The sequence below is a fragment of the Cetorhinus maximus genome, chromosome 10 (assembly GCF_964194155.1).
Source record: "Cetorhinus maximus chromosome 10, sCetMax3.hap1.1, whole genome shotgun sequence".
NCBI lineage: Eukaryota > Metazoa > Chordata > Chondrichthyes > Lamniformes > Cetorhinidae > Cetorhinus > Cetorhinus maximus.
In genome coordinates, this window is record NC_135888.1 from 23,238,118 (window position 1) to 23,251,656 (window position 13,539).

Here is a 13,539-nt window from a genome sequence, read left to right on the forward strand (position 1 = left end):
AATGGTGGCGGCTCTAGATCACCATGATATAGTGCTGCAGTGCAAATATCTGTGGCTTCCTTGAGTAGAACGTTGGTAAATAGGCTAGCAATGTCAAATGAGCACATTCCCCAGGGCAAATCAGTCAAGCTGCCTGGTTTAACTTTCAAACAATGTTTGGCAGTTAACTGTCAGCCACCATAAACTGGTGCATTCTCCATGGCAACGCCTCTATCAATCAGATTCCACTTGCCAACCAATCAGCACTCTCTTATACAGTATAAATAAGTTGTTTGCTTTGACATTGGTATTTTATTGCGAATTGTCCTGGTGAGTGCAAGACGAAAAGTATCAACAAAAAATGTCTCTTTTTCAGCAATATGTGATACTTCTACTGATTAAATTACATTGAGTGGGCAGCACTGAAACAGGCCATTTGTCCCAGCTGGTCTCTGCTGGTTCTTATGCTCCATACAAACCTCCTCCCACCTCATCAAACTCTATCAGCATATCCTTCTATTATTTTCTCGCTCATGTACTTAATTAGTTTCCCCCTTAAAGACATCTATACTATTTGCCTGAAACACTACCAAGAGAACACATGATGGAAACGCAAGAAATAGAAGCAGGAGCCGACCACATGGCCTGTTGAGCCTGCTCCACCATTCAATACAATCATGGCTGATTGGGTTTCAACTCCACTTTCCTGGCCACTCCTCATATCCCTCAATTCCCTGAGAGACCAAACATCTGTCTATCCCAGCCTTAAATGTATTCAACAATAGAGCATCCACAACCCTCTGGAGTAGAGAATTCCAAAGTTTCAAACCCTTTGACTGAAGTCATTTCTCCTCCTCTCAGTCCTAAATGATCAGCCCCTTATCCTGAAACTGTGCCTCAGTGTTTTAGATTCCCTGCAAACAATCTCTGTGTCAAGCCCCTTCAGAATCTTGTATGTTTCAATGTGACTACCTCTCATTCTTCTATACTCTAGAGACTATAGGCCAATTTACTCAGCCTCTCATCAGAGGACAACCTCTCATCCCAGAAATCAATTTAGTGAACCACCACTGTACCGCCTCCAATGCAAGTATATCCTTTCTTAAATGTGGAGACAAAAACTTTACCTAGTATTCCAGATGTGGCCTTCCCAAAACCCTGTACAATTGCAGCAGGACTTCTTTATCCCTGTGCTCCAATCCCCTTGCTATAAGTCTTCTATAATTCCTTCCTGATTGCTTGCTGTACTTGCATGCTGACTTCCTGCATTCATTGTGTAAGCATAGCCAAGTCTCTTTGAACATCAACACTTACAAATTTCTCACTTTTTAAAAGATAGTCTCTACCCCTTTCTATTATGTCCCAGCTCAGCCTTCTCATTTCAAGGAGCCCCAGCCTAAGACTATTCAGTCTTTTCCTGAGTCTTTCAAATGATTTGAAGTTGACATGTAATCACAGTATTTAATTATTGTTTCTTTTTTTGCATAGGAGCATCCTCATGAGCTGAATCATGCTTGGCGCTGGCTGGCTCAGATGTTGAACATGGAACCTCTGGCTGACATTACTGCTACACTACTCTTTGACTTCTTGGAGGTATAATGCTGTTTGCACTACAATGTTGTTCACTAGCATCCTCTATTTGAAACATTAAGCATACCTCGACAATGTCTATCATGTGTTCGTGCTGCCTGGGGTTCAGTAATTCCTATCCTATATTAAGTGCAGGAAAGATTCATGGGGATGGTTCCAGGGATGAGGAACTTCAGTTATGAAGATAGATTGGAGAAGATAGGACAGTATTCCTTGGAGAAAGGAAGGCTGAGAGGAGAATTTATAGAGGTATTCAAAATCATGAGGCGTCTGGACATAGTAGATGGGGAGAAACTATTCCCACGCGTGAAAGGATAGAGAATGATAAGGCACATTTAAAGTAATTGGCAAAAGAAGCAAAAGCGATATGAGAAAAAACTTTTTCACACAGCGAGTGGTTAAGGTCTGCAATGCACTGCCTGTGCATGTAATGGAGGCAGGTTCAATCGAGGGATTCAAAAGGGAATTGGACTGTTATCTGAAAAGGAAGAACGTGCAGGATTATGAGTAGAAGGCAGGAGAGTGGCACTAAGAGAGTTGCTTATTCGGACAGCTGGTGCAGACATGATTGACCAGATGGCTTCCTTCTATGCTGTAACAATTCTGAGATTCTGTGAACCCATTGTCGTCTTCTCGCCAAGCTTCACTGGTCCCCACCTCTCATAGCATTATCATCACTGAACCCCCCTGCTATTAACATCCTGGGGGTTACCATTGGCCAGAAACTGAACTGGACTAGCCATATAAATACTGTGGCTACAAGAGCAGGTCAGAGTCCAGGAATCCTGTGGTGAGTAACTCACCACCTAACTCCCCAAAGCCTGCCCACCATCTACAAGGCCCAAGTCAGGAGTGTGATGGGATATTCTCCGTTTGCCTGGATGAGTGCAGCTCCCACAACACTCAAGAAGCTTGACACTCTCCAGGACAAAGCAGCCCGCTTGATTGACATCACATCCACAAACATTTGCTTCCTCCACCACCGACGCACAGTAGCAGCAGTGTGTACCATCTACAAGTTGCACTGCAGGAATTCACCAAGGCTCCTTAGCACCTTCCGAACCCACGACCACTACTATCCAGAAGGACAAGGGTACAGATAGATAGGAACACCACCATCTAGAAGTTCCCCTCCAAGTCACTCACCATCCTGACTTGGAAATATATCGCTGTTCCTTCACTGTTGCTAGGTCAATACACTCCCTAACAGAACTGTGGGTGTACCTACACCACAGAGACTGCAGCGGTTCAAGAAGGCAGCTCACCACCACGTTCTCAAGGGCAACTAGGGATGGGCAATAAATGCTGGCCCAGCCATCGAAGCCCACGTCCTGTGAATGAATTTTTAAACAAAATTGTGCTCCTTGTTCTTGTTTACATGAACTTGCGCTATCTTACTTCTGCAGATTCTTCCAGCCTTTTAAACCTGCCTGTACCCTCCACTCTTCCAGCTTTGGTAGGAACACTCTCTTCCCCCAACCCAGAACCCCATTTCAGCAAATATTTAAAACAGATAAAATTTTTAAAGTTGAGGGACAAGTTTAAAAACAATATGTGACTAACCATCTATTGGATTTTGGTTCCTCTTTAAAATGGATTCTGGCACTTCAAAGTCCCTTGTGTCTTTTTTTTGTCACTTTATATGGAAGCCATCTGCGGTGACTTATGTATACAAGAGCAAGGAAGTTATGCTGAACTTTTATAAAATCCTCGTTAGGCCTCAGTTGGATTATTGTGTTCAATTCTGAACACCACACTTTAGGAAAGATGTCAAGGTCTTGGGGAGAATGCAGAGGAGATTTACTAGAATGATACCAGGAACCTCCGAGATGAATAAGAGGAGTTTTAATAAAGGTGTTCAAAATCATGAGGGATTTTGATAGAATAAATAGGGAGAAACTGTGAACAGGTGAATCAGTAACCAGAGGACACATTTAAGATATTTTGGCAAAAGAACCAGAGGTTAGATGAGAGATTTTTTTTTAATGCAGTGAGTCATTGTGATCTGGAATGCATGCCTGAAAGGCTTGTGGAAGCAGGTTCAATAATGGCTTTCAAAATAGAATGGGATATATACTTGAAAAGAACATATTTCCAGGGTTATGGGAAAAGAGCAAGATAGTGGGACTAATAGGATAGCTGTCAGCGAACTGACATGGGCATGATGGGACGAATGGTTTCATCTGGGCTATGTAAACTTGTGTAATTCCATGAGAGACCATGTTACACTGAGCATATCACTGTCTGCCATTATTTCCTTCCTCAATAGGTCTGCGGCAATGCCTTGATGGAAAAGTACCAGAACCAGTTCTGGAAGATGATCCTACTGATCAAGAACGACTACTTCTCCAGGTAGGAAACTTATGATCATAAATTGATAGATTGATTAAGGATGTTATTTGGCCTGTCGAGTCTGTGTCCACTCTTTGTAAGAGCAATTTAGCTAATCCCTGTAGGGATGGGTGAGGTTGTCTGTCCCTTCCTTACCCAGAACCCTATGATATATAGAAGTCTATCGCAAACTGCACAGAGATGTTCACTGTATCTATTCTGTGGCCACATTTGTAATTTAAGCCTACATTGCCATTAATTTGCAAACACCTTGAGTTGCTGATTCTAAGAAAAAGAACTTGCGCGTCTGTAGCATTTTTCATGACCTAAAGCCGACTGAAATTGGTTTAAAGAGCAGGGTAATTATCCCTGCTAAATATTTATATTTATATCCCAACCAACATCATCAAAAAAGCAGATTATCTGGTCATTATCATGTTGTTTGTGGGAGCTCGGTGTGTGCAAATGTGCTGCCACATTTCCTATATTACAAGTGATTTGCACCAAACATCCTTCATTGGCTGTGAAGAACTTTGGGATGTCCCAAAGTCATGAAAGGCACTATAGAAATGCAAGTCTTTTTCCTTCTGTTGGCTCAGCATCTCCTCAGACTGTGCATTAACTTGCTGCTCCATTGGGCCGCCCTAAATCTTTGGTCTCCTTACCTAAGGAAGGATACACTTGACTAGGAATGCAACAAATGCTCACTGGACCGAGTCCTGGGACTAAGGGATTGTCCAATAAGGAGAGATTGAGTAGCTGGTTTATATTTCCTAGAGTTTAAAAGAATGAGAGGTGATCTAACTGAGACACACAAAATTCTTAATTGGCTTGAAAGGCTAGATGCTGGGAGGATGTTTTTCCTGGCTGTAGTATCTAGAACAAGGGATTGCTGTCTTGGAATAAGTGATCATCAATTTAGGACTGCAATGAGAAATTCCTTCACTGAAGAGGGTTGAGAATCTCTGGAATTTTCTATCTCAAGAGAGCTGTGGATGCTCAGTTATTGAGTAAATCCAAGAAAGAGGTTGATAGATTTTTGAGTGCTAAGAGAATTGAGGGATATGGGGATAGTGTGGGAAGGTGGAGTTGAGTTTGAAGATCAGCTGTGATCCTATTGAATCGCACTTGAAAGGCTGAATAGCCTATCCCTGCTCCTATTTCTTTTTTTTCTAGAAAGCAGCTAAAAAGATATTTCACTCATTTTCAGCATTCCTAAAAGTCAGTGGTGTTTATGCAGTTCAGTTCCATTTTATCAGTTATTTACAAAACATACTTTAATCTGTGCAAATTCAAGGGTATATATCATTTTAAAAAAAAAACCTGCTTGTCTTTCTCTTTCTGTAGGATTGAAGCGGTTACGGGCACTGGGCAAGTTGGGGCTGTGATCCGGCTGCGCCAATTCCTGGAGGTAAAACCTCTTGTTCTTTGTATGATTAACTTCTTCAATCTCAAATCCAAGTGATTTTGGACATCATAAACGTATTGCCATTCAGGATGTACCCATATAACACACGTGCTCTCTTATCAGACATGGATTCTCTGAGCGAATTTGCCAAAATAGGACCACAACAACAACAACTTGCATTTATGTAACACCTTATAACATAGCAAAATGTTTGAAGGTGCTTCACTGGTGCAGTTTCACACACAAAATTTGAAGAGGAAGTGGGAGGCATTGAGATTTAGGGGTGAAAGTTTACAAAGCTCAATGCCTGGGCAATGTTATATTTTAGAAAGCCACTTGAAGGACAGTACTGGAGCCAGTTTTTACTCAGACTAATATTATTGACACAGTGAAACTTTACAAGCCTACATCTCCTAACTCAACTGCATCACAGTTTCACTAAATGTCTCTTTATGTGTGCTCAAGTGAAACTTCAATTCAAGTGAAACTCCTGCATATAATTAAACACAATTGATCTATGATTAACAAGCAACTGAAGACACGGCTGCCAATGGTGGAGCGATTACTGTAGGTGTTGGAAGTGGGAACTTGCAACCACTGTCCAGCTGTGAGCAACTTGACTCAGTCCCACACAATGCAGTTGATGAGGGACTGGCAATAAATACAGAATTTCACACCCTTAGAATTTTTATTTTTTGGAATGGGCTGGCAGATATCTATGGGTCAGACATAAGCCTTAATAATGAAGAAAGACTTGCAATTATATAGTACTTTTTATGACCATTGGATGTCTGAAAGTGCATCACAGCCAATGAAGTACTTTTGAAGTGTAATCACTGTTGTAATGTGGGAAATATGGCAGCCAATTTGAGCAAGCTCCTACAAGCAACAGTGCGATAATGGCCAGGTAATCTGTTTTTGTGATGTTGACTGATGGGTAAATATTGGCTAGGACATTGGGGAGGACTCCCCTGCTGCTCTTCAGGATAGTGCTGCAGGATCTTGCTTAAAAATTTCATCTGAAAGACAGCACCTCTGACAGTGCAGTACTCCCTCAGTCCTGCACTGGAGTGTAAGCCTTGATGTTTGTACTCAAGTCCTGGAATAGGACTTGAACCCACAACTTTCTGACTTGGGCGAGAGTGCTACCCACTGAACTATGGCTGACAATACCCAATTAAATCGCACCTGCACTCATTTCATTGAACCTGTACAATCAAAGCAAGCCACCATGTCCCATACTCCATTTTCGTATTCAGCCGCTGGTGTTAAGACTGATCTCGTTTTTGAGTATAGATCTTACTAGACCGTTTTTTGCATTTTGCAAGGTCTTTAAGTTCTCATCTCTGGGACGATCCAGAAATCTTGTTCCTCTGTTTACTTTCATGACTCTCATCTGCTGAGGGTGGCTCAATCAAATCCTTGCCTAGAAGCTAGAACAGTCCTCTCAATGACAGTGATTCTCTTATATAGCTTCAGACCCACTATTCTACACTAAGGATTACAAGATCTGTTTCTAGGAGAACAATGATACTGGGCTACTTTTAACAAGCTTATTTAATTGATGAGGGTGGGCTGATTTCATGTGTGGTTTGTGGAATGAAGGAAGGCCTCCTGCTCCAAACACTGTCCCTGCTAAATAATCTGTTTCCATTCCCATATTATTGTCTGTGATTTTTGTCCTCCACAAGCAATATTTCATTGGACTGAAATGCCATTTTGCCTAGTACCTGTAGTATCTCCATGCATGGCTTGGTGTCAAATTTTTGCTAGCACTCCTAAGAAGCACCTGGGATGTTTTACTAAAATTTAAGGTGCTATATAAATGCAAGATGTTGTTGACTGATCCTTCCAAACCCTGATGTGCATAAGAACTTTGTCATTGTAAATTCCCAGACTCTTTGGCCTAGTCCCAATGCCCCTTACGCTTATCAGGCTTGTTCTCCTCTTCAGCCTGGAACCTCCCAAGACTTGCAATATTCCTGGTCTTAATCTCTATGGGATCATAGAATTGTACAGCACGGGAGGAGGACATTTGGCCTATTGTGCTTGTGCTGGCTCTTTGAAAGAGCTATCCCAATTACTCCCAATCCCCTGTTCTTTTTCCCCATAGAGACCTGCAAATATGATCTTTTGATAATGTTGACTGACTTTACAAATCACGGATTAGGCCTCTGCGGAAGGATTGTGTCCAATTCTTGGGAGCACGCATAGAGATGAGATTTTTTACGCAGTGTAAAGGAACTATCATATTTTTTTCTGATATCGTAGGATACTTTAAAGCAGGCTTATGTTTGTTTGTGTGTGTGTATGTTTCTGTGTGTGAATAGTTGAAGTAAACTGCAGACTGTTAGACTGCAAGGTTTGAGTCATCAAAAGGGGTTAAGGTGTAAAACAAGCATTTGAAATGGAGATGGGTAAGCTAGGATGAGGTCTCAGCAGATACAGTGTGAATGGAATTTGCATTTTTAGATATGTGGACAAGTTGTTAGCTTTTCAAAGGGACATGGTAAGATGTTTACAACTGGCAAATAAGGCAAAGTTATTATGTTTATTTTTCCCAAAAGTGCTGGCCATAAAGACAACGTGAAAGATTTTTATATTCTGGGAAAAGTAAAAGAAACAATGGAATTTACAGATCAAAAAGGAGGAAATATATTTAAAGGATGGAAAGCTGTATGGGGGTGACCATATGAGATCTTGAAAGGTACACTGTGTGCAACAGACTTGTGGAAAAACCTCTAGCCACCCAGCAGAAGTTTGCTGTTCCAGTGACCGAGGTTGTGTTAAGAGCCTTTGGAGTCTCGTTATCAAGTGCGAGGGAGAAAGAAGCTGTGAAATACCTCCCTTATAGAAACAGTGCGTGCTTGTGGTAATCTTGCTGGATGTTTTATAGATTAAAATTCTATTTTGAACTGTTGCCTGAAAGGAGTGTGTAGTTGGGAGTCCAATTAAGTATAAATCTTGAGAACTGTTATAAAACTAAATGTAACTGTAATCTTGCGTGTTTATATCTTTTCTTTTGTTAATAAATGTTTTAATTTAATCTTTAAAATCTCTAAAGGTGGTAGTGGACCCGTTACTTCTGACTGTGCAAACCTTCTCGTAATAAATGCAATTTGCAAAATCGTTGTGATAGTGTGGCCAAGTTTCCCTCTGGAATTTGGTCAGCCTGGCACATACCATCTGTCATATCATAACAGCATCGACTTGTTATAATCTGGAATGTGCTGCGTGAAAGGACAGTGGAAGCCAATTCAATAATAACTTTCAAACGGGAGCTTGATAGATACTTGAAAAAGAAATAAATTGGAGGTCCACAGGGAAAGACCAGACAGAGGGACTAACCAGGCAGCTCTTTCAAAGAGCTGACGTAGGCATGATGGACTGAATAGCCTCCTATAGAGCTGAGGCCTTCTAATTGTACCTCAAGTGCTGCGAATTTATTTATTTAAATTTGTTTCAGCATTGTTATTTCCTTTACAGTATAGTGTTCACCTAGACTTTTTTTGGTTGTATTTTTGTTTGTGGTATTTTCATTTGGTTGGAGCTTATTACGATGTGGGGGCAGGTCAGTTAAGGACCAGTAACCTTTTGCCTAAAGTAGTTAAAGGTTGAGATTCAAGACGCCTGCTTTTGGAATAAAGCCACAAGATTCCACAGGTTTTGAACAAACAAAAACAAAATTTATTATACCAGTTCAGAAAGATAAAATAAGTTATAATATGTATCTTATACTCTAATATTCAACGTAAGTATGAGGTACATGTGAATTAACAGACAAATTGTGGTTGAACACAGCACACTACAGAGTAAATGACAGATGCAACCAAGACAGAGTTCATAGATTTCTCAAGAAATCACCCAGACATTTGTCCCACTGTGAGTCAGCCAATTTCACTGAAACTTTGCTTTGTCATGAGGGTTTCCAATCTCCACCTTTGAAGATCCTGCTTTGGAATTCTCTCCAGATGTCTCTCCCACTCGGCTTTAACAATGGCCCACCTCACTGAATTTCAATCTCGCCTTCCAAGATTCCTTCTCCCTGGATCCCTCAGTGACTCAACACTAGCTTTCAAGCGCACTTTCAGACCTATGGCCGTGCCTAGCAGAAAACACCACTGCTCCTAAGGGATACCTATGCTCCAGCGGCCCATAGGACAGTCAGTCTGCTAACTGTGGCTCTTTCTTTAAATGAGAAGCCTATTCTCTGCTTCCTTGTTTTGACTTACTTCACTGGGCCTATTCCTGCATCTGTGTCTGTGACACATCTTGGCTAGCAGACTACCTCAAACTGACTGCCCGAGGAAAGTTGTTCACTGATCCGGGAACCTATCAAAATATTGCCAGAGGGTCCTACCCTTGTTACTAGGCAGGAACCACTATAACCAGAATTGGAACACCCTGTACCTTTTGAATGTTACAATCTCCACAATCAATGGGTTTCCTGATAGAGGTATTATTTTGTAATTCAAAGGTTTTGAATATAAATAATTTCTTCACGATGTAACAGATGATTCTGGCAGATTCCTATGTCTTGAATTTCCGATCTTGGCTCCACTGTCTGATAGAGGTCTTTACAATTATCAAAGGGTTTGATAGGGTAGGTGTAGAGAATGTGCTTCCACTTGTGGGAGAATCTGACTCTAAAGATAAGATAGTCACTAATACATCCAGTAGGGAATTCAGGAGAAACTTCTTTACCTCAAGAGTGGTGAGAATGTGGAACTCATAGAACTAGTTGAAGCATTGATGCATTTAAGGGGGAGCTAGATAAACATGAGGGAGAAAGGAAGAGATGGGTATGCTAATAAGATTGGACGAAGAGGGATCTGAAGCTTGTGGAGTGTAAAGACTGGCTTGGGTCAGTTGGGCCACATGACTTGTTTCTATGCGGTTAAATACAGCGTACTGAACAGGAGAATGTCAGTTCTCCATGTTCTCAAACTACACATTTCAAAGCTTAATGATGCTCTTTTTGACTTTGCCTCATTAGCAGGTATTTCCCAGTTTCTTTTGTTAGAAAGAGGCAGTTGCTTTCCTTTAGAATAAGATTTGTGAGAAAATCATCCAAAGCATTTGCCCATCTTCCTGGAGACCAGTAACGTAGAAGTGTTGCTTTCCAGCCATCCTGGCTAAAGAACAGTGAGACCTCAAGGTTGAGATGGGGCGTAAATATAAACCAAATTGCAACCAAGAAAATTGGACCACTGAATAGATCCATATAATTTTGTAACTGCTTAGCTTGGATGTGCAAAAAATGCCCTCCTTTAAATTTATTTTGATTTCTGCTATCTTTCTGTTTCAGAAGTGCTTGAAGGAAAAAGATATTCCTCTACCAAAGGGTTACCTACATCCTGCATTCTGGAGATAATGAGCAATCCAAAGGATATATTACATTAAAAAGCCAAGGAAATCACAGCTGCTTGAGTCAAAATCATTTTTTAAATTAATTTTATAGTAACATTATAAATAATGTTTAAGTGGGAATGTTGGATTCATTGGACCTTTTTACCTCTTCATTATTTGGCTATTCTATGATTTAAGCTTTGCACTCTGTCCTTGGTGCTGATGTTTTTGTGCAGTGTTAATCTAGTTATGTAATTCTCTAAACCATAGAAAATGACTGGTGGGGTATTTGGGATGCTATGTATCTGAATTGACCTGTCACATTTTGGTTGTTGACTATTTTTTGTTTAGATTTATTATAATGCTATATGGAACTGATCTTGTGACTATCATGATGTGAAGCAGTTGCCGTCCACTTTAATTATAAATTACATCCATTGCAATGAAAACATAGAACAGGTACAGAGTAGCTGTTTTGTACACAGTTTAACAGGTTGGAGGAAACCTTGTGTAGTGCTGTATGTTTAAACTTTGTGAAGAGATTATGGCATTTTGTGTGTCTTCCTATTGCATATTAATAATCTCTTTAATGGACCAATGTGTGAACTGCAAAATAATTTGTTTATTTTTTTAAGCAAAGGATCTGTTTCACTTTCTTGTTGCTTTTTCTTTTGAAGGCAAGACTTGTTTTTAAAATATTGTTTACTCCATAGCCAAGCAATATGTACAGCAGGGAGGAGAATATGTTCCCATTTTCCACCAGTACCACTCTTCTTGTAAGGAGGCGAATCAGGAGTACAGAACACACCCTTCTCCACTGAGGACTATCTGTGAACTTTGTTTGGCATTATGGCTGAGATGGGGAACTCCGGCAGATGGAGGGTTGCAGGGTTTATTCCCTCAGCCCCCGCTATCTTTTTAAGTGAGGGAAAGTGCAGATTTTTTGCTCAGTGCCACCTCGAACAGCAAAGCTGAAAATGGAAATTTGGTTGTGAAGTTTTGCTGTGCTACTTCCCTGACATAACATGTTGGAGCAGCAGCCTGCATCTCACTGGGCCCTTTCAGAGAAATGTTACATGGAATTTCCATGGAAGAAAGTTCATTTGGCCCAATATGCTGGTGTTTATGCTCCAGGCAGGCCTTCTCCCATTCTATTTCCCTCATTTGCCCCAATGAAAATATCCTTCTGTTCCTTCTTCCCTCATGCACACTGAATACACTTGGAATCACCTTAGAATACACTTAGAAGCCACTGCCAAAACTAAACCTTTCAATTACATAGCATTTATAGCAAAGAAATAGCCTATTTGACCCCAACAGGTCCATGTCAGGATTTATGCATCTCACAAGCTTCCTTCCACCCTACAACATCTAATCCTATCACCATATCCTTCTATTCCTTTCTTGCTCATGTTTATCTAGCTTCCCTTTTAAGTGCATCTATACCATTCACCTCAACCATTCCCTGTGGTAGCGGGTTCCATGTTCTCGCCAATCTCTGGGTAAAGAAATTTCTCCTCAATTATATTTGGATTGACCAGTGATGATCTTCTATTTATAGCCCTTAGTTCTGATTTCGTCCACAAGTGGAAATATTTTTTTCTACGTTTACCCTATTAAGTCTCTCCATAAGTTTAAAGACCTCCATTAGGTCACCTCTCAGCCTTCTCTCTTCTGGAGAAAATATGATTGAATATATTTTCATCTAAAACAAAATTGAAAATTTTTAGATACCACATTTTATTTTTTTAGTTTTTTTTTTAAATAGAGATGAATAGATTTACAGAAACTGAAGGTAGGTATGGGACATGAGTCTGATGAATTGCTGTACATGTAACTAGAAAATATTTATTTTTGTGACAAAATTCTCAAATAAACTAAATAGTTTATTAAATTCTATTTATAAACAATTGTTGAATAGGCTGTCAAACCCTTGAATGCTGTGAATGGAAACCTTGACCAAGTTATAACAAGTGCTTATTTTGAAGTGTTGCACTTGGTTACTGTGGGGTGGGGGAGAGCAGCCTGTTCAAAAAGACACAATTGCACTTGTTTCATGAATGGGCTATTCTTGCAAACACTAGAAAATCAGGTGGAGTTATTGTTGATCTTGGGTAGCAACAGTGACTGAGATTTGCTAATATAGGTCGCTTCTCCACCAAGACTACTGGAGTGGTGACCTAAAGTAGGGAGGGAACAAATTGGTTTAATAGCTGAACATCACAAATGTAATCCTAATCTCCTGTAATCAGGAGGGAAAGTGATGAGAAATCCGACAGAAATTTATGAATGCTTGATTCTCAGGCATACATAGTCTCAGCTTACTGCTAAAAGAGCACCATTTGAAGTGCTTTTTGATATCACCTTTTTCTGTGAAGGAAGTTTGTTTCTGCTGAATTCATGTAAACTTCCTTAAATTTGATGGGGTGATCCTTTTTAAAGAACTGTTGGCTGTGCACATCTTTATCAGCTACTCCAGTGCACCATGAATTTATCCTAAGGTAGTGGACTTTGCCTTTCAGTGTGTCAGCCCTCCCCCAGTAAGACAGACCAGGGAAGGTCATAGTAACTTCAATGTAAGTTCAATCCATGAATTGAACAGCATACTACAATTGACCTCAGCATTCCTGGGCTAGGGACAAAAGGTTTCCAGCTAATCACCACTTGGGCATTGCTGTAAAGTACATGTATCAGTGTATGATGAATTACTCTGTTAACTGCTCATGGAAGTTTGTGACCTCCTTCATTTAATCATGTATAGAGTTCAGCATTTTATTTACTAAATTACATTAAACCACTTCTTTTAACGTATTTGGTTCCAAGATGTTTAAAATATGTTACTTTAAGTGAATAAAACATTTGCAAAATAACCTGGTACTACA

The 13,539-nt window shown here is 40.3% G+C and overlaps 1 protein-coding gene across 1 annotated transcript in view; it reads left to right on the forward strand.

The window, feature by feature from the left end:
* Window positions 1–13,539, forward strand: part of gle1 (GLE1 RNA export mediator) — a 52,878-nt gene extending 39,339 nt beyond the window's left edge. The window contains exons 13-16 of the mRNA XM_078550145.1: window positions 1,468–1,572; window positions 3,839–3,921; window positions 5,248–5,311; window positions 10,617–13,539. Coding sequence (XP_078406271.1) covers window positions 1,468–1,572; window positions 3,839–3,921; window positions 5,248–5,311; window positions 10,617–10,682 — 318 coding nt within the window. The 3' untranslated portion in view covers window positions 10,683–13,539. The remainder of the gene's footprint in view (window positions 1–1,467; window positions 1,573–3,838; window positions 3,922–5,247; window positions 5,312–10,616) is intronic.